Source organism: Sceloporus undulatus, chromosome 1, assembly GCF_019175285.1.
Source record: "Sceloporus undulatus isolate JIND9_A2432 ecotype Alabama chromosome 1, SceUnd_v1.1, whole genome shotgun sequence".
NCBI lineage: Eukaryota > Metazoa > Chordata > Lepidosauria > Squamata > Phrynosomatidae > Sceloporus > Sceloporus undulatus.
This window is the reverse complement of record NC_056522.1, coordinates 271,710,080-271,734,689: the sequence shown is the minus strand read 5'-3', so window position 1 is coordinate 271,734,689 and position 24,610 is coordinate 271,710,080. Positions and strand designations below refer to the sequence as shown.

General features: G+C 39.9%; 1 protein-coding gene across 4 annotated transcripts in view; it reads right to left on the bottom strand.

Annotated features, from left to right (window-relative positions):
• The window catches only part of HPS5 (HPS5 biogenesis of lysosomal organelles complex 2 subunit 2), a 50,957-nt gene that overhangs the window by 23,886 nt on the left and 2,461 nt on the right, over positions 1–24,610 (bottom strand). For 3 of the 4 annotated variants that reach the window (XM_042456385.1, XM_042456394.1, XM_042456375.1), the window contains exons 2-14: positions 19,066–19,228; positions 17,232–17,342; positions 16,368–16,432; positions 14,007–14,199; positions 13,755–13,888; positions 11,825–12,040; positions 9,834–9,905; positions 8,190–8,278; positions 7,707–7,885; positions 7,058–7,216; positions 6,157–6,316; positions 4,642–4,765; positions 1,155–1,304 (exon numbers count right to left, since the gene is read on the bottom strand). In XM_042456385.1, the coding sequence (XP_042312319.1) occupies positions 1,155–1,304; positions 4,642–4,765; positions 6,157–6,316; positions 7,058–7,216; positions 7,707–7,885; positions 8,190–8,278; positions 9,834–9,905; positions 11,825–12,040; positions 13,755–13,888; positions 14,007–14,199; positions 16,368–16,432; positions 17,232–17,342; positions 19,066–19,200 (1,787 nt within the window). In that variant the 5' untranslated portion in view covers positions 19,201–19,228. Of the gene's footprint in view, positions 1–1,154; positions 1,305–4,641; positions 4,766–6,156; positions 6,317–7,057; positions 7,217–7,706; positions 7,886–8,189; positions 8,279–9,833; positions 9,906–11,824; positions 12,041–13,754; positions 13,889–14,006; positions 14,200–16,367; positions 16,433–17,231; positions 17,343–19,065; positions 19,229–23,560; positions 23,623–24,610 lie in introns of those variants that run through there. The other variant, XM_042456403.1, reaches the window with a different exon arrangement.

The following is a 24,610-nucleotide window of genomic DNA, read 5'->3' as shown; positions in this document are numbered from 1 at the left end:
CAATGAGAAAGAGGGGGAGGAGGTGGAAAGGTGGAGTCATTTCAGGTCTGCCTTGGGTTTTTTCCATTATTTTTTAAAAATATGTAACACTTATTTTTGTTTTATTTCATTATTTTTATTATTGCTTTTTATTTCATTTCATTATTTTTATTATTTATGATGGTGAGACAGTGTGACTTTCCAAAGTGCTGTAACAAAGGTCTGCTGTAACAATGATAGTGGTGGTGGTGATGATGATGATGATGCTTCGATGGAAGCTCCACCCCCAATGTGTGGCTCCGCCCCTGGAGGGTGGAAGCTCCACCCCCAGCATATGGCTCCACCCCTGGAGGGTGGAAGCTCCACCCCCAGCTTCGGCCCCCCAGTTGTCTGAGGGACAGCAACCTGGCCCCCGACTCAAAAAGGTTGCCTACCCCTGCCCAAGGCAATCGCCGAAGTGAGCCGGGATTCACGGTTTTTCCGGGCCTGGGACGAGAGGGATCTGCAGAGCAGGCAGGCCTTGGTGTCATGGTTCTTGCCAAGGCACAGCAGGCAGGAGGAGTGCGGGTCTTGGACAGGCACCTTGCCCCTGCAAATGTCGCACTTTTTGAAAGGTGCAGGCATTTCCAAGGTCGACAAAGCCAGAGGAGAATCCGTAAACGAGGTCAACAGCGAGGTCAAAAACGAAAGTGATTCCAAGCAAGCAAAGCAAGCGAAAGTTCCCTGAAGCAGCTAGCACGGCGGAAAAAAGGAACTGGGGAAAAGAGCGGGAAGGCAGGGGCCTTATAACGGGTGGGCGGAGTTACCGCCAAAAAGTTTCAATATGTTGCAGAGTAAACTCTGCCCAGTGATTCCAGTAGGTTCCGAGCAGCACTGCGCAGGCGCAGTGAAACCCATTTGTATGATTCGCAGAGACCACGAAGAAGAAAGGTACATTACTATGGGGCGGGCACATTACTATGTGGGTATCTAATTATTATGGTAGTTCTGTTTGCAGAAGTCATACTGCTAACTTCTTTGGTCACTGAAATAAAACTTGCTGTTAAAATACAGAAGACTGATTTACTTCCTGAAGGGAATGGGCAGTTGTTGACAAAGACACAGAATGTTTCCTACCTCACCCTCCTACTGTAAGAAAAGGGTCTTAGCACAAGCTAAAATGAGCTTATACTCACTCTTCTTCCTGTGGCTGTGCTAGTATATTAACAGTCACTTCCGGCATTGCTTCTTCTTCATCCTTAATATCCTGTCTGATTCTATCTGGATTCACATGAGTACCAATCTTTTCAATCTTCTCTGTTGTCTTACGCACAAAACTAGAAACACTAAAAGTCAAATATAACAAGTATATGATCACCAGTAAGGACTAAACGTTATGCTGAGGCAGAAAAGGGTACTGTGTGGGACAAATTTGGATACATACAACAGACTGACAAGGTGGTAGACATGTACAATATGCAGAAAAATATACGACATTATTCTCTTGGTAAGCACAAGCAGGTATTTTAGTGTAAGAGCAGTATCAATTTTAATTTCTGAAATCACAGCAAAACTGAGAAAGGTATAAATGTTCTATGGTTAAATGGTTTTGTACTCTTCATTAATGAATTTCTACATTTAAACAATGTTTTAGTAAAACACCTACAGCATAAATTGGAAAACTTGAATACTATTTATGATTTGTTACCTACTACCATAGCTGATAAAACAAAGCTCCAATCTTGAATGCATTACTGTACTTGCAAGTATATCCCATCAGTTCCAATGCAATTTCTTTCAACAGAATCAATAAACAATCAGTCATTCAAGAGTAGATGCATTGCTTGTATACTGTTGTTACCAACATGTTAGACTTCTTAAAATTACAGTTGAACACACTATAATATTTAAATTCTCCCAAAAATGTCATAGCTATTGATCTCAGTGGGCAAAGTATGACCTGGGGTATATGCTGCCCAAAAGAATTTTTGGGTCCCTCATTTCCTTCAGACAGTTCTTTTTCTGGCAAAAAAAAAAAAAATCAATTGTCTATTCTAGAAACCTCTAGGAGTAAAATGGATAGAAGCACCATTTTACTAAGGCCTTTTGAGGTTGCACACACACCCTGCACTGTTTAACATAATAAAATGCTATTTTTTTCCAATCAAGAAATGACCCAACTTCTGTTCACAGTTTTCATATTTTTTGGCAAACCATGTGGCCCAAGGCCCCTGCAACATAAATTGATTCACTATAGAATAATTAAAAATATTGTAGCACCTTTATTATGACTGACTGAAATGTCACAAAGAGTGAGCTTTCAGGTACTCGGAAGTAAATTTGGGATTTGCTGTTCACAGTTAAAAGGGGAGGAAAGAAAAGAAATGAAATACCCCAACATGTGTACTTTGTAAGAGCTTCATAATGACATGTTGGGAGAAATCACTACACTATACTCTGCAGAGTGTCAGTTGCATGAAGTACTACAGGACAAAAAAAGAAATGGCTGTACCCCTTTTTAAAAATAGCCAACAGTTATTTAGATCAGTATTCAGTTCAAATATCCAAATAACTGCTAACACATGTATTACCAATAACGAAACAGCCATTACTTTTCATCAGAGCAGCTGTTCTAGCTTTCTATTGAACAGGAACTGAAAAGGAATGATAATGTAGTATGTGTTAGACTGAACACTTACCTAAAGGCCACAGACTGTATATATACAAACAGAAATAGCCAATCATTGTTTTTACTTAGCTAGCTAGGGCTAAACATAGACCAGGGTGGAAGATGTAGGGCCTATGGACTTCAGGTGGCTCTTTGCAGAGCCCACTGCAATCCTTGGAACCCCCAACCATTACCTAAATTCTACAGTACCCCCTTAAAACTTTTTTCAGTAACCACCCCCCAATTCATCCTCAGCAAAACAAACAAACAAACAAAAACTACATGATCCTGCTTCAAGGGCACTCCAAAACAGCGACTCCCAAAAGTCACCAGGAGTGATGCAATATCAGTTCCAGTTGCCCAAAATGGAGACCACAATGACATGGCCCTTTGGAGGAGTTCAGAGTGACATGATGTGGTCCTCTGAGCCCACCCAATGCAAACCTACATATGAGATTAAATAATCTTCAGTTTATATAAGGCCACTCTTTCTTATAGAAATCTAAGCTATTTCTGTCAATGCACACAAAGTGCTCCAGCCCTCACAATAGAACTCAAAATAACTATTGTGACCTCCATTGTGATGTTTCCCATTCTTTAGTTTTGAAATGCCGCATCCTTAGTGGCCTCAAAAGCAATTAAATTTTGTGTGCAAAATCTATATCTAAGTTCTTTATGTGGTATATCCATGTTATTTCAATATTGATTCTTTCTTGCCAAATGAGCAGGAATGACTTAAAGCTGGGTTGGGCAACAGTCAGGGACCTCTAAGGAAGGAGACTCCACTACACTCCAGGGGAGTTTGTTCCACTGTCGAACAGCCCTTACTGTACTGAATTGGTCCCCTTGGAGGGACTCCACAATATCAATTTCTGTGTCATTTCCAGTTTTTAAAAAGGCATCTCTTGGGCCTTAAACAGCCCAGGGAGGCCTAAAAACATGGTAGAATTGCCCTCATGCACCACAGGAAGACATGGAGAACAAAAAAAAGGGGGGGCTGTTCTTTGGGTCCTTCCATTTATGCCATTTCAAAACTGAATCTAGCATCCCCCCCATGGCTTAAATATGAGAGTTGCTGCTCAGTTCTTTACTCAACATAGAATCATAGAGTTGGAAGAGACCACAAGGGCCATCCAGTCCAACCCCCTGCCATGCAGGAAATCCAAATCAAAGCATCCCCAACAGATGGCCATCTAGCCTCTGCTTAAAGACCTCCAAGGAAGGAGACTCCACTACACTCCGGGGGAGTTTGTTCCACTGTCGAACAGCCCTTACTGTCAGGAAGTTCTTCCTAATGTTGAGGTGGAATCTCTTTTCCTGTAGCTTGCATCCATTGTTCCGGGTCCTGTTCTCTGGAGCAGCAGAAAACAAGCTTGCTCCCTCCTCAATGTGACATCCTTTCAAATATTTAAACAGGGCTATCATATCACCTCTTAACCTTCTCTTCTCCAGGCTAAACATCCCCAGCTCCCTGAGTCGTTCCTCATAGGGCAAGGTTTCCAGATCTTTCACCATTTTAGTCGCCCTCCTCTGGACACGCTCTGGACAACAGTAAGTTTCCACTGGATTTAAAAATCATGTTTCAAGATACTCTTTTGACCCATGGCCCAAGAAATGTCTCCTGACTAGATAGCGCCATATACTTTCTTCCTTTCATTATTTATTCACCCTTCTTAAATTAGCAACATCTGGGGTTATATGGTGTTATGCTGATAACATATAGCATTACACAGAAGGTTAAATGAAGGTACACATTCTTTGCAGGTGCACTATCCAAATTTTAAAATTAGTGGCAAATAATAGGGGCCACGGGCAAAACTTATACTAGAGAAGATGACTTCTCCCACCATTTTCTCATGCTGTTCTCATGATGAGATTTCAGCCTCCTGCTAGTTAACTAGCTTCAAAGAGTGAAAGCTGGCTGAGGAAAACTGGGGGGTGGATTAAAACCTCATGTGTTATGATTGGACAAAGGAGGTGGATGTAATGGATAAGGAATTCACACATGGTTTTACCTGTCCTTGACAGCCTGAAGAGAGACGAGAGGAGATGGGGAACGGAATGACAATGGAATACTGAATGGAAGAAAAGTCTCATTCCGATCAGTGTCGACCACCACAGAAGCATGAGATACATTGTCTAACAAATAAAATTAAAATTTTAAAAAGTCATAACATGTAATGGTCTGACAAAAAATGTTTAGAAATGGTCAGATGCCATGCTCTCCATTATATGCTTCTTTGCCCCCTGCAGGTTGAAAACCATGCAGCTGCAACTGCCAAAGACCAAGCAGTCCTAATTGCCACGTTCTCCAAACCACGAAGGAAGAGGATATACGTTCTGCACTCCATTGCTAAGGTGGCTAAGCAGTTTAGGAAAAATATCTGATTTTTCTTTTAGTTTATTTGTTTCAAAGCACCTAACAAAATGCAATATAGAAAACACTGCTCATAAACTGAATGCATACCTTTCATTTGAGGCTTAAGCAGCAATTAGGTAAGGTGCAAAATCTGAGAGCTTTTCAAAGGTAAATATATTACTACCTCATAGAACCCATATTACAAAACAAGATATATTTTTGACTGATATCCTCAGTATCATTAATAGTTTAGACCGAGCAACAGACCATTTCAATGATGAGTTAAGTGACAAGTCAAAAGTGAAAATGACGTACTTAAAATACACAAAGCTAATGTCAAGGTGTTGGTGGAATAAAAACATGGACAGAAAAACATTTGTATCTTTAAGCTATTGCTTCACTGTTGCAAAAGAACATGTAAATGGAAATGTTCTAAATTCATTCTTGGTCGTAAGCATATAGAATTGTATTCTTTCCACCAAACCATCCTTGAAGCCTACAATTTATTCAAACTGGAGACCTCAAGGGAAAAGATCAGGTTTGCAGAGAGACTTGTATTCTGTTGAAGAGGAAAATGATAGCAATTTAAAAATGTTTGCTATGTATGTTAATAAAAACAAAAGGGCTAATTCAAAGAAGAGAAGGGGCTATTCATTTTAAATGATAGCAGAAAGTAGGGCAAAATGAAGAGTACACGTCAAGTCACATATAGAGAAACGTGGAATACCAGACAGTTTGGTAACCCTCAGGCAAGGACTCTCTCTTTCAAATCATTAAATAAGGTACATATAAAATGAACTTTCTCTCCCTCACTGTCAATACCTACAAGTCTGCAGTGTGTTAGTAACTCAAGTATTATCTTCATGTACAAGAATAAGCTGCTCTCTTAAGGTCCAAAACACCATTACCATGCTACCATGGCAAGTCCGGAGATGTATTTCTAATTGTTGCTTGCCTGACTTAGCCTGAGAGGATCTGCTTGGCCAGGACTAAAGGGTGAACGCTGTTCTAAACTGAACTTGGGTTAAAAATAGGAAAAAATGTATACACTGATAGGAATATAAGCTGAATGACAAAAAGGTAATTTTGACGACAACACAGAACATTAATGCATGCAAAAGATCAGGCATGTCAGCTCTTTACTAGGCCCATAGAAAAACATTTATATTACCTGGTTCAAAGTGTTCTTCCTCTTGGTGTGTGTGAAATTCTTTCAATCTTTCCTCTTCTGATAGGGTTTGGCTATGTAAGGAGCAAGTATCCTCATCAGACTGGCTGCCTCTTCGACTAATAACACGATAAATACCAGAATCTAATATGTTGAAACTTTCCTATTAAGAAATTAGAATGAAATCTTTGAAAGCCTTTCCTTTTAAACTCCTGTTTAACATGCAGTGTAAACCAAAAGCCTAAATCCAATTGTTATTCCCAGTTAGACTCACTGAATCAACAGGATTTCCCTAAGTGTTGATTTGCCATCTAGTAAACTGATTTAGTGGGTCTAGCTATTGGCTTTAGGCCTTATGTTGTGAGTTAACCACTTTCAAGATTCACTGCATTCAGTAGAATAGAATAAATGGGAATATTACACAGGTTAATAAATAGGAACTGTTTAGCAGCAAGAGCCACAGCATACCCTTTGTAATTTCCACAACTTAAAAGTATAATGATACTCCAATATACATGTAATAGGAAAACAGGAGTGGATAAATGGAGAAGTTTAACCGCATGTCTTTTAGCTATATTTTTCAAATAGAATCCAATTTGCCAAGAGAAACCTCAGATTCCCAAATGATTTTAACTACAGGCAAAACATTTATTGTATTATGTCTCTCTGTAAACCAGTTATTGTGGCATCTAATCAGGATCGCATTAAAAGCATCCTGGAACAGACATTACAGTTCAAGTTAACAGCTTCCACTAGAAATAAATCTAATGCATTTAACAACCTTGAAACAAATGAACTACTGAAGCAGAGTCAGAAGATAGAACACTTTATCAAACAGATGAATAATGAAAATTTAGTCAATTCATTACCTTGGATTTAAGGGCTCATATAGAAATATGCTTACATGTGAAGAAATACTGCTCCTCCTACTACTGCATGCAGAATCTAGTGGCTCAAGTTTTGAGATCAGTTCTTCAAGCTGAGCAATGATATCACTTTGTGTTGAAAGATCCAACTGTGATTTCAAGTGTTCTAGCTTATCTACTGGAAGAGCTTTTCTTGCCTATTAATAAACAAAATGAAAGTTTGAAAATTACTAGGCTTCTAGTGTGTTAAAGCTATAGAAGAACATTAAAACAAACAAAAGCAGTTAGTTGTGATACCATGAGCCACAAGAGTTGGCTCCAAAGATTAATTTAAAGAGACATATATAAAGAAAACCTCACTTCCACTTTTCTCCTTGCAGCTTTGCTAAACAATGTAAGATAGGTTGTCAAAGGCTACTGGGAAAAGGAAAACTGTGGCATTAAGGTGACTGCAACTCTACTTCACAGCACCCTGAACCCACCATATTGTTTCAAAAAGACTCCTCAACCAACTATAGAGGTTCTCAGGGCTTGGGAGGAAGAAGGGAACTTAATTCTGTGAATTTCCTTCAGGTAAATTAACTTAGGATACAGATACATTTACATCATCAGATTAGTTCTTAGAACATACTTTTCAGACAACTATTTAAACGGAAAAAAATAAAATTAAATATTAGTTTTGGTTACCCGACATAAGACAACAGTATTCTGGAAGAGACAGCAGATTCTCGCTGCAAGACTCCAGCAGCTTCGTCTAAGTAAACGTTCTATGCATTTTTCAACTGGCAGAAGAGAAAGGTGGGAGACTTTTCCACTGGTGTGCAAACAGAAGAGTTCATTTTTATGTATTGCAATATCTTGAACATCTAGATAAAACAGATGATCATTGATATAAGTCTGGATACAGATTCCAAACACAGCATATGATGTGTAATGTTTCATCAAAAAAGAAGTCCCAAATATTGCACGCTAGATTAGTGCAAGATTTTTCTGTACACATTTGTTGGACTGCATCCTTACAATCTGTAATAATTTTCAGTTAAAATCAGTTTCATTTTTTTTCAGTTTTTCATTTTTCTCACATACCTACCTGATTATTAGTAATTTACCTAGCATTTCAAGACCATATAAAGCCAAAGAGCAGACTTCTTTAGGCAAAATATGCTTTACCTTTAATTTCACTCCAAAGCAAAACTTGGACATTCTGGGGAAGAAAAATATATATGCCTCTTTCTGTCCATGTCACTACACAGTGATCACTGTAAAGAAAAATATTAGGTAGAAAGATTATTTGAGGATCAAGAATGGTTTTGGATTTCTCATCCAACAAACTAATAGAGTAAAGAGATTGTGGTAAATTAATTTTAAATATATTTTTCCAACAAACCTACAAAAATTTAAACTACCAAATCAAAAAGTCAAAGGGAGATCAACAGTCAAAATTATTGACTTTTTGGGTTGGTGGAATTTAATTGGTTGGGAAAAAATATCTTTTGAATTTATTTACAAAACGTTATCTTTACTTATTTCCTGACTCTGTTAGTTGTCACTTCCTTGAGTTAGGACTTTTATTTTCTTCTCTCTTCTTTTTTAGGGTTTAGCATGGTCAAACATAATCTTTGGTTCTGAATACTAAAACAAAATGGAAAGACTCCCCATGCTGAAGAGAAGCCACAGTTTCCCCTAAGGAAAGTTACAGGTGTGTAATGTGAGAACCAACCCTTTACGTTTTCAGCCAAAACAGCAAAGGACTAGTCATATGATCATTTACCTTCTTATACGAATCATTACTCAGGCAAGAAATCATGTTTAATTGCCATCAAAGGATCACAATTTTCTGAAATTCTAACCAAAGTTAACAAAAATTGTTCTGTAATTAATGCCAGCATCACAAAGTCATCAGAACACAGGGTAAGGACACTTGCATTCAAATCCCAGCCTAATTATGAAAGAGACAGCCCCGAAGTGACAGCTTATAGCCACCCCTGAGAAAGCCGGGTGGGGGCCACAGCAACTTCACTCCGCAGCCCCAATCCAACCAGCTTCTTCCCCCAATAGGAGTGAAAAAAATCCACTCCTATTTGGGACGGAAAAAAGCTGCCACTTCGCTTCTGGAGCCGGCTTTTCACCACCTCCAGGGTGAGTGGCGTCTAAATGCCATGCCCTCAAGTCATCCAGAAGCTGGCCAGTGTGTAAACGCAAGCATAGCTTCCGGCCTAGCCAGCTACAAGCCGACTTTACCAGGCTGTCTGCCTAAGTAAATTTGGGCCAGTTGTTGCCACTGAGCCTAACCACCCCCACAGAGTTGTTGTGAAAATAAAAATCAAAGGGCCTGAAAATGCTGGTCTGTGGGAGCCCCGTTTTAACTCCGGAGAGACGCTGCAGCCGCCAAACTGTGCGATGTCCCTCCAGAGTAAAAAGAACCCAGTTCTCCTGGATTCTTTTGGTGCACTCATGACATAAACGACGTACAATGACGTGCGGACGCTGCACGTCACTTGCATAAAGATGGCGGCTTCTGTGTGGATAGGAGGCCGCCATTAGGCCGCCTCCCACACATACTAGGGTTGTGGAGTGTGCAGTTGCCACATGCTCCAGAACCCTAGTTTTGGCAGCAAGATGGCGCTTTTGGCCCTTCTGCCTCGGCCCAAAGACAAGAGAAATATGTATGCCTCCTTAAGATGCCTGGAAGGAAAGTGGAAAATAAGCATTATTATTTACTAAGTTTTGAATTAAACATGATTTGATATCCTGTCAATATTTTCAACTTCTATGTACATATTGTTGAACTAAAACATTTTTTTTCATATTTACCTCAAATAAAGCAGCCTGGGGAAAGCCAATGACTGAGGGGAACAGGCAGAAACAGTATACTCCAAATCCTCCCTTTAAAAAAAGAATTATTTTATAGGTGAATTAGGTTGGTTGTTTTATGTATTAAATCAAACAATACTTGAGCTTTTTTAAATTTAACTTATTAGTTTGAGTATTTGATAATGTTTAATGCTTTGTATAGTTTCATTTTCAAACTCCTTGAGGGAGTGGAGAATATGTAGCATTCCAATTGCTGAATTTCAATTTCCATCAGTCCTAGCCAGCACAACTAGTGGTGATGAGTGCTGCAATTCACAGGCTCTCCAACTTATGGCATGAGAATCACTGTTCCAATCTATGTGATGTGGGGGACTGGCACTTTTTTTCGTAAATGCCAGATGGCTACAGCTGTTTCTTCATATCCTGAAAAGGTACTCTGGATGGCCACCCAATGGCCCACAGACCAGTACCAGTCTAAGGACCACTAATTTGAGTAGCACTGTTCTATATCACAGCCCAATGGATTTTTAAAATGATCTTTTGTTTGTCAAAGAACATAAAAATATTTGTTTCCCACCCTTAAAACAGTTAAAATATGTTTCTCTAGTTAAGCACAGTGATTGTAGGAGCTTTATGATTTCATCTGTAAAAGAAATGCAACTTTCCATGAAACCTCATACAAAGATTTTATATGTAAGAGAAAGATTATGCACATATGTTTGTAAGCATCTGCAGAGCTCAGCATTAAAGTTAGGCCTGAAACACACGGGCCAAATCAAGTGCTTTCCAGGTTCTATGATGGTGTGGCATTCAAGCAACGCAGACCCCGAAACACCCAGAAATTGCTCCAAGGCCCCCTATAGCAGCCCTAAGCTAGCTTGAAAAAAAGCAGCAAAAAGCTGCTCTTGCCAGTGGCCCATTTAAGACCGCAGTAGTGGCTAGTTTTGGGACTACGGCATCTGGTCGCTATAGTCCCGATGCAATTGGGCCTGGAGCGGCCTCTTTTGCCCTGTCTCTTCACCCCTCTGACAACTATAAACCTGCTCCATGCAACATTTTTTTTCACTCTAACTGGTAGAGGAACCCAATCTCTGCATGTTTTCAAAGATATAGCCATACTAGTCTGTATGAGTATGCAAAAGAATCCTATAGCACCTTTTCAAACTTACTGAATGAATGAATGAAAGGAGTCTGCAGCATAAGCTTTTGCAGACCAAGTCTATTTCATCAAATGCAAGATACAAAACCTTATACAGTAGTCAGTCTCAAAGGTGCTACAAGATCACTTTCTGTACCTATCTGTATCTGTGCAATCTCATAGTTGTGAAAAAGAATGCCAACAGAAATAGAACTGATCATATACACACCATCCTTCAGGAGACAAGAGTGTGAGAGAATGAATAGTTTCCGTATATACTCCATTATAAATTGACCTCTTGTATAAGTTGAGAGTAGGAGTTTTATGTGAACTGTGGATACCTCAAGGGTAGAACTTAAGGGCATGTAAAAAAGGATGTAAAGGAGGCAGCCAGGTTGGGAAGAGGCTCAGGGGGGTGGGAGGGTGGGAGGAGAACACTACCCCTCCCTCCCTTCCCAGACTGACTGTCCCCTTCAGGAGGCAGCCAGACTGGGAAGACACCTGAGGAACAAGTCTATTACTGTATTGACCTGAGTATAATTTGAGCCAGGTTTTTTAGGTCAATTTTTGATATAATTTTTTTTATTTATACATGAATATATATGGAATGTGTGATAGCTATGCTATTTGCTAATCAGAGTGCACTAACTAGGCTGCAGGCTTTCATGCACATTTGGCCCAAGTCCTCTTCTCCCACATACACACACACATAGCAGAAAAGGTTTCTTTTTCCCGTAAGAAGAATCAGAAATGAGTTGAAAATTAATATGCAATAACTGATGTTAATTATTAACATTATATAATCAATTTGCTAGCCAGTAGAGCCAATTCCCTAGACAGCATAACCAAATACCTTAGAGTAACAATAGGGAGAGGTGGTGACGAAAGAAGCTGCTTGAACTGATGTGTACTTAGCACTTCCCCTTCGAAATTCACCTCCCACATCCGTGAACTGGGACGTGCACAATATATCAGTGACTGCTGGTTCCCACAAGTTCTTCCAACAGGGAAAAAACATGCTCCATATTCACCATCTCTCTCCTTATTTCCAATTTTCCAAAACTTTTCCCTGTTTAACAACAACAAAAATCAACATTTAACCTTATGAAACAAGCTGGATGAAGCCTTAAAAGATCTTCAAGTCTGCACAGAAAGAATACACAATTTAGCATAAATATACTGGACAGCACTATGGCATCATATTTCCTCATAAAATACCAAGTATGGGATTCAGGGACAGATAAGCAGAACTCTAACAAAATGAGATATTCCTGATTCCTCTCCCTCCCACCCCCGATAAAATTCTGCACACCCATGAATCACTCATGAAGATCCAAAAACCCACGGAACAACAAGGGGGGGGGGCAGTCTGTGTTGAGGGGACAATAAGAAATCTGGTAGCGTTCCTGACTGATTTCAAACTGAGTCAAATTGTGAGGGCCAAAGCAGGTTTTTTATAGAATCTTGAGGGAGCTGGGTGGATTTTCCATGAATTCGAGAAACAATGGGATCCCCACCTGGCTGATGGTTTTAGCTTCAGCGTTACAAAAGGAATATTTTTGGTTAATGTCAGTGACATTGATTTAATCAAGCAGTAATAAGTACAGGACAACCACAGGGAGCTTGGGATAGGATCACGTTTGGGGAAGTACAATGGGGGTTAGCAGAAAGATTGGCTTAATGCTTTAGGCTGACAAACCTTTGTCTGTGACCTTCAAGAGGAAATGCACATGTCAGCGGGAGGAAAGCCATAAAGTTACAAGGGTCCTTTCCACATGCCCTCAGGTCTATGACCAGTCAGATGTTCACTTAAAAGGCACCTGACCTTTCAAGATTCATGCTTATGGCCTCCCTCTAACTGCTATTATAATAAAATATAACAAAATATTTGTACGCCAAAATAATTCAGTGTATGCAGGATGTGTTAACAAATTAATGTTGGCAACTGAAAAATGACAGGTTCAAAGTAAGCAAACATTTATTCAGAAGCATCTATAGAAACCTACTATTTTTCTTCAAAAAGTGGTGACAAAGAAAGCAACAAATTGGGGACAAGCATCTATTTTTTGGCATCAGTATCTTGAAATGGGGAAAACAATAGTCTGACTTACCTTTACCTATTAAAAGTTATATGATGTGACAGTTACAATATATGACAAGAAGCTCAGGAAAACCACTTTTTTGAGATCTAACGAACTGGAGGGGGAATTGAGGTAGTAAAACTTGTATTTTAAAACACTATAGAAAAATTTTGATGGCCTGGCTACCAAAAGGCAAGATACAATTTAATGCAGAATTGACCAATGTCAAAGAACAATGTGACAGAATTAATACTATTTAAGATGCAAAGAATTATAAAGCAGTCCTGCAGATGGTTTGTTTAATGTCTCCAGGTCTGTGGGGCATGCACACTCAATAATTTTTTCACTTTTTTTCTGCCATCCTCTGGCTCCAAGGAGTTGAAGGAGTCAGTTTGACCATGTTGGGAGAACAACTGGCTTGTTTTGATTCCCAGGAAAAGCCTTTTTTGCCAAACAAGAAGTGACCAGAAGTTAATTCCAATTTTGGGAAAAGCATCCCCCATCAGTTAAAAACAGACTGGGGACAGCACTCAGACATGACCAAATTGACCCCTAAAGGCCAGAGGAGGAGATTTTTATTTCAGAAAAAATGTTGATAGTCTTTTTTTTTAACAGAAATAAAACTGATGTTGGGCGGGCATCACCTACCTACAGGGCATTAAAGTTATATATCAGACACTAGTACAATGATGTATTAATTACCTCTCAGTGTCACATAAATAACAGCGAGTAAGGGAAGAGATAAGCAACCTGCCATCCAAATAATCAAGCTGAACCACACGAGAGTCAACAGTGGTTATAATCTGAACAGGGAACATCACAAATGTGGTAGTGGCCTATAGAAAAAGTACAGAAGAAATGCACACTAGATTATTTCAGCAATATCAGAACATTCATTTAAAACACAGAAGCAAAATGTATTACTTTTTTTTCCAGATCTCTCAGAACATGTACCTTTCCTTGCTTAGATGTATTAATCTTGATAGCAGATACTTTCCCCACATGATCACCAACAAAAACACGGAGTGCATTAGTATCCCAACATAAAGCTGTCACTTTTTTGCCTTTGTGCTCAGAGGAAACATAAACTCTCTCTGGCTTCCCACGACGTTCCTGATTCAATTCCCAGACTACAATGAGGCCTTGACTGTAAAAATAAAGAACACATAATTTTTTTTATTTTAAACATTTTATATCACCCTTCAACCAACATATTCTACAATAGTGAACACTGAATATATAGTGAACACTGAATGTAGTAGTTTGAGTGTTTGACTATGACTCTGGAGACCAGGGATCAAATCCCAGCTCAGCCATGAAATGGCTTAGTGACCCTGGGCAAGCCACACTCTCTCAGTCTCAGAGGATGGCAATGGAAAGCCCTTCATGAAAAAATCTGTTGAGAAAATCCCATGCTAAGTTCTCCTTAGGGTCATCATAAATCGGAAATGACTTAAGGCACACAACAACAACAAGCATGAAATCAAATCAGTGCTAATGATAAAATAATACAATCCTGCAGGTTTTGCTTTGACTTTTTAAAAAACCCACTCATTTACAAAAGGACAAAGCAACTAACCTACTAGGCTTGAATCTAAAATTCCCATGAGCAGAACTTTGTTAATGAAATGTTCCGCCTGGCAAAATGGAGAATGACTGGAGAAATAAGGGCAAGCTAATGGTGAGAAGTACACTCATCCCACCATATTTGCGACTTTGATATTTGTGGATTTGATTATTCACGGATTTGATTAATATGTTCTCTCTAGGAATATCTAGGTCCTCCAGTGCAATTCTATGGTCAACTTTTACCAATAGTTGCACTGAAAGACCTAGAGATTCCTAGAGAGACTACTCTACTAGGGCTTTGTAGCTCCTCCAGTGCAGTTCTATGGTCAGTGTCTGTCGGACATTGACCACAGAATTGCCCTGGAGGACCTAGAGATTCCTAGAGAGGGATCCTCTAAGGTAAAAACGTGGTGTTTTTGTTATTTGAGGTTTTTCCATATTCTCGGGGGTCTTGTACCACTAACCCTAGCGAATATGGAGGGACAAGTGTATAGGGAGGACCAGCAATAATTAGGTCTTCCCACTTTCTCCAGTAGGAGTATCAAATAGATATTAATATGAGTCCTTCAGTGGAAGAAAAGATAAAGTTGGCCTGCAGACTTGTGCTCATGCAGAAGGTAAGCCTCAACAAAAATAATGGAGTGCGCACCCATGGCATGTGCCCAACAATGCGCCAGAGCACGCCCCATTATATTTAATGGGATTTGAGCATATGCTCAATTCCCCTTATGTAGGGTATGTGTATCTGGAACAGATCCCCCCACGTAAGGGGCAGGTTGACTGTACAATCAAAAGCTTTTAACAATTTTTAAATCCTATTTTAATTTAGAGTATTTCTACTCCACTCTTCAGCCACAAAGGCTCTCAGAGTGGCTTACAAATTGTTAATTTGACAGTTCCCTGACCTCATGCTTAAAATCTAAAAAGACATGATACAAAAAGAGAAGGGAACGGCAGTAGGGAAGGGAATCAGGTCCAGCAGAAACTGCCAGTTCTTGTCTCCCTTCAAGTACAAGGGGGTGGCATTTGGAATGGAAGGAGATACCTTCATCTGCCTTTAGGGCTAGGCATGTTGGTGCTGGGCATGCCTCTTCTCTCCATCCAAGCCCAGGATGATGGCAATATATTTACAAATATTATGCTTGAAAACTAGGCAAATAGGCAAACTGCCATATCACACCCATGTCTCTCTCTGATCCTTAGAGCCTGGTAAACCTCTAGCCCCAGGGAATTAGACTACAATTCCCACCACACTGATATTACCATAGCAAAGAGTACAAGTTTATGGGAGATGTATGATAACTTATGGAGAGAGCCAAAGGTTCCACACCTCTGGCTTAGAGAAAATGTGTACACTGGCACACCTCCAATGTAGTGACAAATTATGGCTTGTTGCCAAAGAATGAGCCACACAATTCGTTCATGCATTCCTTCCTCTTCTTCTCCCTCTGTTGTATAGAAGAGAAGGTGACACACTTTCACTATCAGTTTGCTGCATTTTAATGTGGCAAATGTTAGCTTGTGGAAACCAGTTTATTCTCAATCCAGAACTCGAAGCAGCAGTTTGCACAAATCACAGCTTGTCAAATTTGTATCTAAGGGAAAACTGAAGTGGAAATGTCTCCTTTTGTGGCATTGTATATTTTATTTATTTGTTTAGTACCTTTAATGTACATGAACCCATAGAAAAATAAAATCACTACTATAACCTAAAAACAATAAACTGACTTTTCAAAATGTTCTCACCTGGTAGCTACAGCAACATAGTCCTCATCATATACGGCAAAGGCGATGCGGGAAATGGCACCCTCCTATTGAAATAAAAAAAAATTAAATGGTCGGATTTCTTCTGTTAAGATTCACTGCGTCACCCATGGCTCCAAACTGGAAAACAAGTCTTCTGTATTAATTTTCCACCTTGAAATCTTTTTTAAAATATACTTTTAATGACTCACTGTCTTTTTTTGGTGCAAAATTCTAGTTCCCATTAATGCATTAACCACTTTTAATCTCTTGAAAGTATTTCCCAAATAAACAAATTAATGAAAAAGTAATTGCAAAGACTGGGCTTTACCACCAGAACAAACAGTATTTAATTAAACAGTACTGATGTTTTTAAATGAAAGTTCATTGTTGGAGATTTTAATGAAGCCATCTTATCAGCTTTTCCATGGTATTGCATATACTCATCTATAAATTGAGAAATTTATGCCCCAAAATTGACCCCAAAATCCCAGGTCAACTTATTTATGGGTCAATATGGTAATATGATAGTAGCTCTTTCAGATTTCCCCATGCAGATGGCAGAGCACTTTATATTTCTCTTGCGCCAAGTAGAAAGAGTCCTGGGTGACTGTCTGGGGAGTGAAGGACAAAACAAAAGCTGAAACAATGAAGTAAAAAGCCTCAATTAGAGTCTCTCTTGCTGCACGCACACATTCATACACTGAAGGAGCCTCCATGTTTTACCCTTGACCTATCCACCTGTCATGACAAAATCCATAATTTTGTCCCCAAAACCTGTCCTTGATTTATATATACATGAGTCGAGTATATATGGTATATTTTATTCTCAGTCTGAGATTCCTTAAAATGTTCATTCAATCTTACCTTATGAGTGAGAAAAAGCCTCTGTTTCCAACTTTCCCTGTTGATAAGGTTCAGACCTCCACCCGAACTACCTAGTGCCAACCATTTCCGAGAAACCGATATACATGTGCACTTAAAGAAAAGAGAGAGGCGGTTAATAATCAATATTGTGTATGGGAATATGGAATTAATCAAAACTGGTTTTCTTTGCACTTTCAAGAACAAAGTTAACTTGGAAGCGAATTACAATGTGTTTATTCTTACTACTGAGGTATTATACCAGATTGTGGGGCGAAAAAGACAGCACCAAAAGTGCCGCACCTGAGAGACCCAGATTGGGGCTGCAGCAACAGCACACAATGGCCCCAATCCAGCTAGCTTCCGCTCCAAATAGGAACAGAAAAAGGAGTGGGGAAAAGCCACCCCTTCACCTCTACCGGTGCAGCTTCCAGGCACCTCAGGGCCATGACATGCCTAAATGCCACACCCCAAGCCGGGTAGAAGCCAGCTTTACCAGGCCATCTGTTTCGGCCCAATGACAACATTCTTGCTACTGGCTACTTAGTACAACAGCAAAAAAGACATTGTCTCTTATTTTGAAGAAATGGCCTAGTTCATGTTTAATGTTCAACTATATTTTAATGTAATGAAGAATGGCAACGCTCAGCAATTTCACCAGAAATATTAATCAGACTCACACTCCAAATGTACCAGGCATTGGAAAATTTTGTCTGAAAAGTTGGAAAAGATAGCTCTTTTGCCCTGCAAATATATGTTACATTTCTCAACCATCTCCTCAAAAAACCTGGGAAATTTTTCTTTCATTTGGTTATTTATTATTTGTACATAGTTGGCATTTCATAAAATTAGGGTTAATCTAAAACAGCACCAATTTTTTCCAATGTCACAGCCACACTAGAAACAGACACAAGTCATAAGGGATCAGTATGGGTATTCTCCCCCAAAAAAGTTTTTATAGCTTCTAATTTTGTTCTCTTTCCTCTTCTATACAAACATTATTACATGCACACTCACTCTCTCTGCAGACACACATGTACGGGGCCAGTTGTAGGTCTTTACTTTACTGGCCCTTTTTTTCAATGTAATCCTCATTCCTTTTAAAAAGGAATTCCCCCTATTTTATTTCGTTTTCAGTTTTTGTAAAACAGCAGTCCCCATCTCCCACATTTTAATCAGAGGAATCCTTTACCTGGAAATACCTAAGAATCCTGAATTCTGCATCAGATAGATAACTGCTGAACTTTTCTCAGCTTTACAGTCAAAGCCAGCCTCATTAACATTAAACAAGCCTCTTTACCTCCTCTGCATGATGACCAATGACACAGAGTGCCCCAATTACTTCCTGAAACCAGTAGTACCAACTGTCACATTGTTCCTTCCACTTCATTAAGTAATTTGTAAACTACAGACAATATCCTTTCCTCAAAAATAAGTTAATTAGAAAAACCATTTGCCATCAAGATTTCTGCCATTTTCTCAACAGCATTTTCCATATCATTTTTGTTTAACTCTTTTCTTCGCTTGAGTACAGAAAGCTGTAAGTGTTTACACAAAAGGTGGTCAACTAGTTGCCCTCCAGATGCTGCAGGACTATACCTGCTATGATCTCTTACTATTCTGCTGGTTAGAGATCATTTGAATTGTAGTCCAACATCACCTGGATGGGCACAGCTGTCTACTCATTTTACACCAATTGAAGTCTAATGCTATCTTCTGCTTCTAGAATACATTCAGAAAGCACCACACCCCAAATCAATGTGCCCCATATTAACTGCCATGATATACATAAGATTCCTAAATGCTACAGAAGTCCTGGACAGTGACTTGAACGCACCTTCAAACGACTAGAATCCAGTCTGAGAACAGAAAGCAGAGGACCAAGATATTCAAACTCTGCCAATACATGACTGTAAGATTCAGGTATCCCTGGCAGAGACATCACTGGCACATAAGGAACATTGAGGAACATTTGTTACTGCTTCATTTTCCAGCTTCACCTGTAAGAATGAAATGGGATGCACTGTTTATCTAATATTTGACTCTTTAAACATTTATTTTTCCTTTTCAGCCTCTAGATCTAACATTCCTGAAACATCAATAAGACATTTCTTACTTTTACAAATGCCCAGCTGATACTCTTACCTATGCCCACCTGGAGAAGCCTCCTTTTCATCTATCAGCAATCTGATGGAAGAACAGTGTGACAGCAGGACCCATCTATCCAGTTTAGTTTTATTTTGGGAGGAGGGGGCGTTCTGGGAAGGGGTTGCTTTTTTGCTAAGGCCCAGACAGAAAGAACCGATGTCACCAAGAGAGGGGATCAACTCCACTGAGCTCATTTGTGTGATAACTGCAAATAGAATAGCCACCCTATCAGAATTGTGCAATATGTACAATTCTGTTTTGGCCTGGATAATATCTAATTCCTTCCTAAACTATGACCAGGAGTGGCCAGGAGATAGTTTCTATGCTTTTCAAGACAGGCAGAATCTGTTTAGATATGAGAGTTCCTTTGTTCAAGATGAAAGATCCAAATGTGAAAGCTTACTCTTGCCAAAATGGTAAACATTATGTTTGTAAGCTCTTTTTTATTATGTACAGTCAGCCCTTGGTATCCACAGACTTGCCATCCACAGATTCAAGCATCCGCAGACAGCAAGCTCCTGTTGTCCCCAATGGCAGGGCAGCCATGTTCACATGCCATGTCTGGGGACAACATGGGCTGTCCCTAATGGCGGCGTGGCCATATGCACGTGCCCCCATTGAAGTCCCTTTATCCCTAATGGCAGTGTGGCCACATGCACATGCAAGCATTGGGGACAAGAGAACTTGAGCATATGTGGATTTTGGTATCCTGGGGGGGGGGGGGGGGCAGAACAGATCCCTCACAGATACTAAGGGCCGACTGTAAACCATTTAGAGATCATTTAATCAATATTCTCAGTAAGCAGATACATTTTCTTGTGGTGTGATACATACTCAATATATGGTTACAGTAAGCTACAATAGTTATACACTGGTTACAATATACAAGTCTTCCTGATCCACAAAAATATTTTTTAAATGTATATAATTTATCAGAAGAAATTCCAGATACTGCAAAGAAACAAAAAGGCATCAGCCTAATTTAAAAAATCTAAGCAGGAATGAAACACAGTATACTCATAAGGTTAGTGCAAAATGACATTTGAAAAGAATAGCTCATTCTGACAAAAGACTGGGTAAAAGTTTATCATATATCAATTAGGCAACAGCTAATAAGATACTGCATCTAGAGCATCCTAAACTCATAACCTTCTATAGCTGCAAACTCTTGCGCATGCATACTTCCAAGTGCAAACATACTTCCATGTATGTGTATGTAGTGAATGGAACAAGATTATGTGATCTTCTCAGGATGTGACTTTTCAAAAGTCTCCTCTGTTTAATTCAGAATGTACTTTCTATGAACAAAACTCCCTTACTCTTCTGGTAAAGTCAGCTGATGGTATGCATCATTCAGCTGATTTAGTCCAAAAATGCTCTTCACGCGCTCCAATCAGGAGAGTAACGTAATTATGTTCAATGGCTTTTTTGTGCTTTTAACATCAACTAACCTGTCAAAAGTAAGCAACTTATTTTTTTCTTCCTCTCTTAGTTCTGCTCTAGTCTACATTCTGCTTCCTTTCACCTTCCAAACTGTAAGAGACTTGTAACCTCTAAAACACCTTCTGCACTCAGGCATAGTAACAGCCTATCATATGCCTTTCTAACAGAAGACTTATCTTGGTAACTGACCTACCCAAGAATGCTGTATTTTCAGATAACCCTAATTATTTCCTCTTCCACAACATTTTTGAACAAAGATGTAGATCTTGGCCTCCTATTTCCAGAGCTCCTGAGATACACCACAACAAATCTTAGCAGCTTGATTTAGATCAGGGTGTTCAAAGTGAAGAATGGATGACCACATGCTGCCCCTGAATCCTCCAGCCTCACATTCTGGTCACCATTTCAGGAAGGACACTAACCAAAACAGAGTTATTTAGAAGTGCTGTTGGTGGGATGTGCAGCTTGCAGGGGGGTAAGGGGAGAATTGGTTCCTGGTCCCCATGCAGTTCCACACCTTAGCAAATATTTAAACAGGGCTATCATATCACCTCTTAACCTTCTCTTCTCCAGGCTAAACATCCCCAGCTCGCTGAGTCGTTCCTCATAGGGCATGGTTTCCAGACCTTTCACCATTTTAGTCGCTCTCCTTTGGACACGCTCCAGTTTCTCAATGTCCTTTTTTAATTGTGGCGCCCAGAACTGGACACAGTATTCCAGGTGGGGCCTGACCAAAGCAGAATAGAGTGGCACTATTACTTCCCTGGATCTAGACACTATACTTCTATTGATGCAGCCTAAAATCGCATTGGCCTTGTTAGCTGCCACATCACACTGTTGACACATGTTCAACTTGTGGTCTACTTGGACTCCCAGATCCCTTTCATACGTAGATGTTTTTCATTTGTGAGACCAATTAATGAGCAAATTACAGAGGTAAATATGATACGCACTGCTTTGCTGAAAGTGGTTTTAAAAAAGGGGAAAAAACAGTGGACTATTTGTATTGCCAGTTCTTCTGAGTTTACTATAGATGGGTTCTTTGCTTTACAACAGAAAATTACATAGTTTGCATACATACATTCTATGCAAATTGCAGAAAAAGCAAAAAAGTACCAGCTGTCTTATCTTTGCTGCAGACAAGAAATCTCGCAAGACTTAAAATTCTCAAAATGTTTGTTTCAACAGTACAAGACACCTTTACTTGTCCAAGGAGTTTAACATCTCTAATCATAGTAAACTGTGGCAAATATGGCTGAACCGCAAAGTAAGCACAGCTACAACACAGAAAGCCTGAAGAGGAAAGAGTAGTCTATCTTCATATATCTATGAGATGTAGAAGATAAATTGCTACATGGACGTTTTCCAAGATATCATGTGAAAAATAATCTAAGACAAGCTACTCTCAGTTCCATCACAAGGCTTCAGTTGGAACTGGGAAATGAAGACCTAATTTCACAAGAAATACAGAGGCAGATTAAACAAGCTTAAGAGTGAACACTTCTACAGTATTTTCTGAATTAAAGAGTTGTGAACCCTACGAAGTACTAGTACTAATGATAAACCCAAAGCTATTTTACATAAGGCATTTGCACATGAGGCTCTTATGCTATTTAAATTCTAGTGTCAGCTTGTGGAACTGATATCAGTTGGAAGGTGAACCTGCCCTAAGAGTCTGTCTGAACTCTGAAAAATTCAGCATTTTTGACAACTGAATATGGACTAAAGGTGAAGCAGATATAATAATAATAATTTGTATTCTGCTTTTTCACAAAGGAATCAAAGCAGATTCCAACAGTATAAATAAAATATCAAACAATTAAAATTATAATTTAAAACCCTGAAACCCTACCCCCAATCATAAAAACAGTTATCAACCCCTAAAAAAAAGATTAAACATCAAAAAATTTAAAACTGTCCAATATGAATACACTAACATTTCTGGCAGATTAGTGCTAGAAATGAGTCTTCCTCTAGAGGAGGGGGGACGGGGGCAATGGTATCAATCAATTTTGATATCAGTATCAATGGAAGGGGAGGCAAGTCTAATGGATCAAACCTAGTCTGGAAAGGCCTGCCAGAAGAGATCTGTCTTAATAGCCTTTTTAAAGGCTTCCAAGGTGGTAATATGGCAGATCTCGTCCGGCAGGTCGGCTGATGAGAAGGTCCTCTGGGTCACCGCTGAAAGTCTGGTCTTCTTAGGTTGTACAGATTCTTCCCAAAGGACCGAAGTGTGCAGGGAGGATTGTATGGAAGTAGGCGCTCAGGACCCAAGCCAGGTAGCACTTTAAAGGTTAGAACCAACACCTTATACCTTGCCCGGAAACTGATAAGCAGCCAGTGGAGAGATTTTAGAACCGGTGTAATATGGGCAGTTCTAGCTGTGCCCGTGACCAGCTTGGCTGTCATATTCTGTACCAACTAAAGTTTCTGAACTTGGCACAAGGATAGTCCCATGTAGAGTGCATTGCAGAAGTCAAGTCGAGAGGTTACCAGAGCATGTACTACTGTTTTTAGGTCTTCCCGCTCCAGGAAAGGTTGCAGCTGGCGTATAAGCCGAAGCTGATAGCAAGTGCTCCTGACAGTCGCATCCACCTGAGCCATCAGTTGAAGCAATGAGTCCAGGAACACCCCCGTGCTGCGGACAGAGGCCTTCAGGGGAAGTGTGACCCCATCCAGAACTGGCTGGCATAACTCCATTCACGGATTAGGGGTCCCTATTACAAATACCTCCATCTTACCTGGATTCAAATTGAGTTTGTTTTCCCTCATCCAGTCCATTACCGCCTTAAGACAGGCATCCAGAGGAGAGACGCCATCCTTAGTTAGTGCATCAGTCTGAGACCTAGAGAAATATATTTGGGTGTCATCAGCGTACTGATAACACCCCACCCCATGTCTCCGGAAGATCTCACCCAGCGGCTTCATGTGAATGTTGAACAATATTGGGAACAGAATCGCGCCTTGAGGGACGCCCGACTTGAGCTCCCTCCTGGCCAAACAACTGTCCCCAAGCGACACCATCTGGAATCTGCCCGAGAGCGCAGGGCCCCCAATACCCAACTCTCCCAGGGGTTCCAGAAGGATACCCTGGTCAGTGGTATTGAAGGCTGCCGGGAGGTCCAAGAGCACTAACAGGGTCACACTTGCCCTGTCAGTACCCAGACAGAGAGCATCGACTAAGGCGACCATGGCAGTCTCAGCTCCGTAATCCGTCCTAAATTCAGTTTGAGATGGATCTAGAAAATCTGTTTCTTCCAAGACTGCTTACAGTTGAATGGCGATTGCCCTCTCGTTTACTTTGTCTAAGAATGGTAAAAGCAAAAGTGGCCTGTAATTATTTCTGTCCAGGGGGCCAAGGGGAAGGTTTTTTAGAAGTGGTTTAACCACTGCCCACTGACCCTGGGTCCACCAGTCATCATTGTTATATTTCTTCTTCTTCATAGAGATACTCCCATACAAAGCTCAAGTTGGTGGAAAGGGAAGATATGTGAAAGAATTCCTTCATTCAGTTCATTTCTACATCTCATGCTGAATAATGAACTTAAAACCCAGATTCAAGCTCAACTGCATACCATAAAAACAGATCCACAAACTGATAAAACCAGAGCAGAAGTTTTTGCCTGCTACCATACTGGGCTCTCCTCCAAAGAGAAGGCATTAATTCAAGGCAGAGCAAAATGGCAAGGGCAAAACTACAGGTTTGTGTATTTCTTCTGCATTCTTCAGCCACCATTGGCAGTCAGCATATCAAAACACATAACATATGTCTGATAAAGATTTGTTACAAT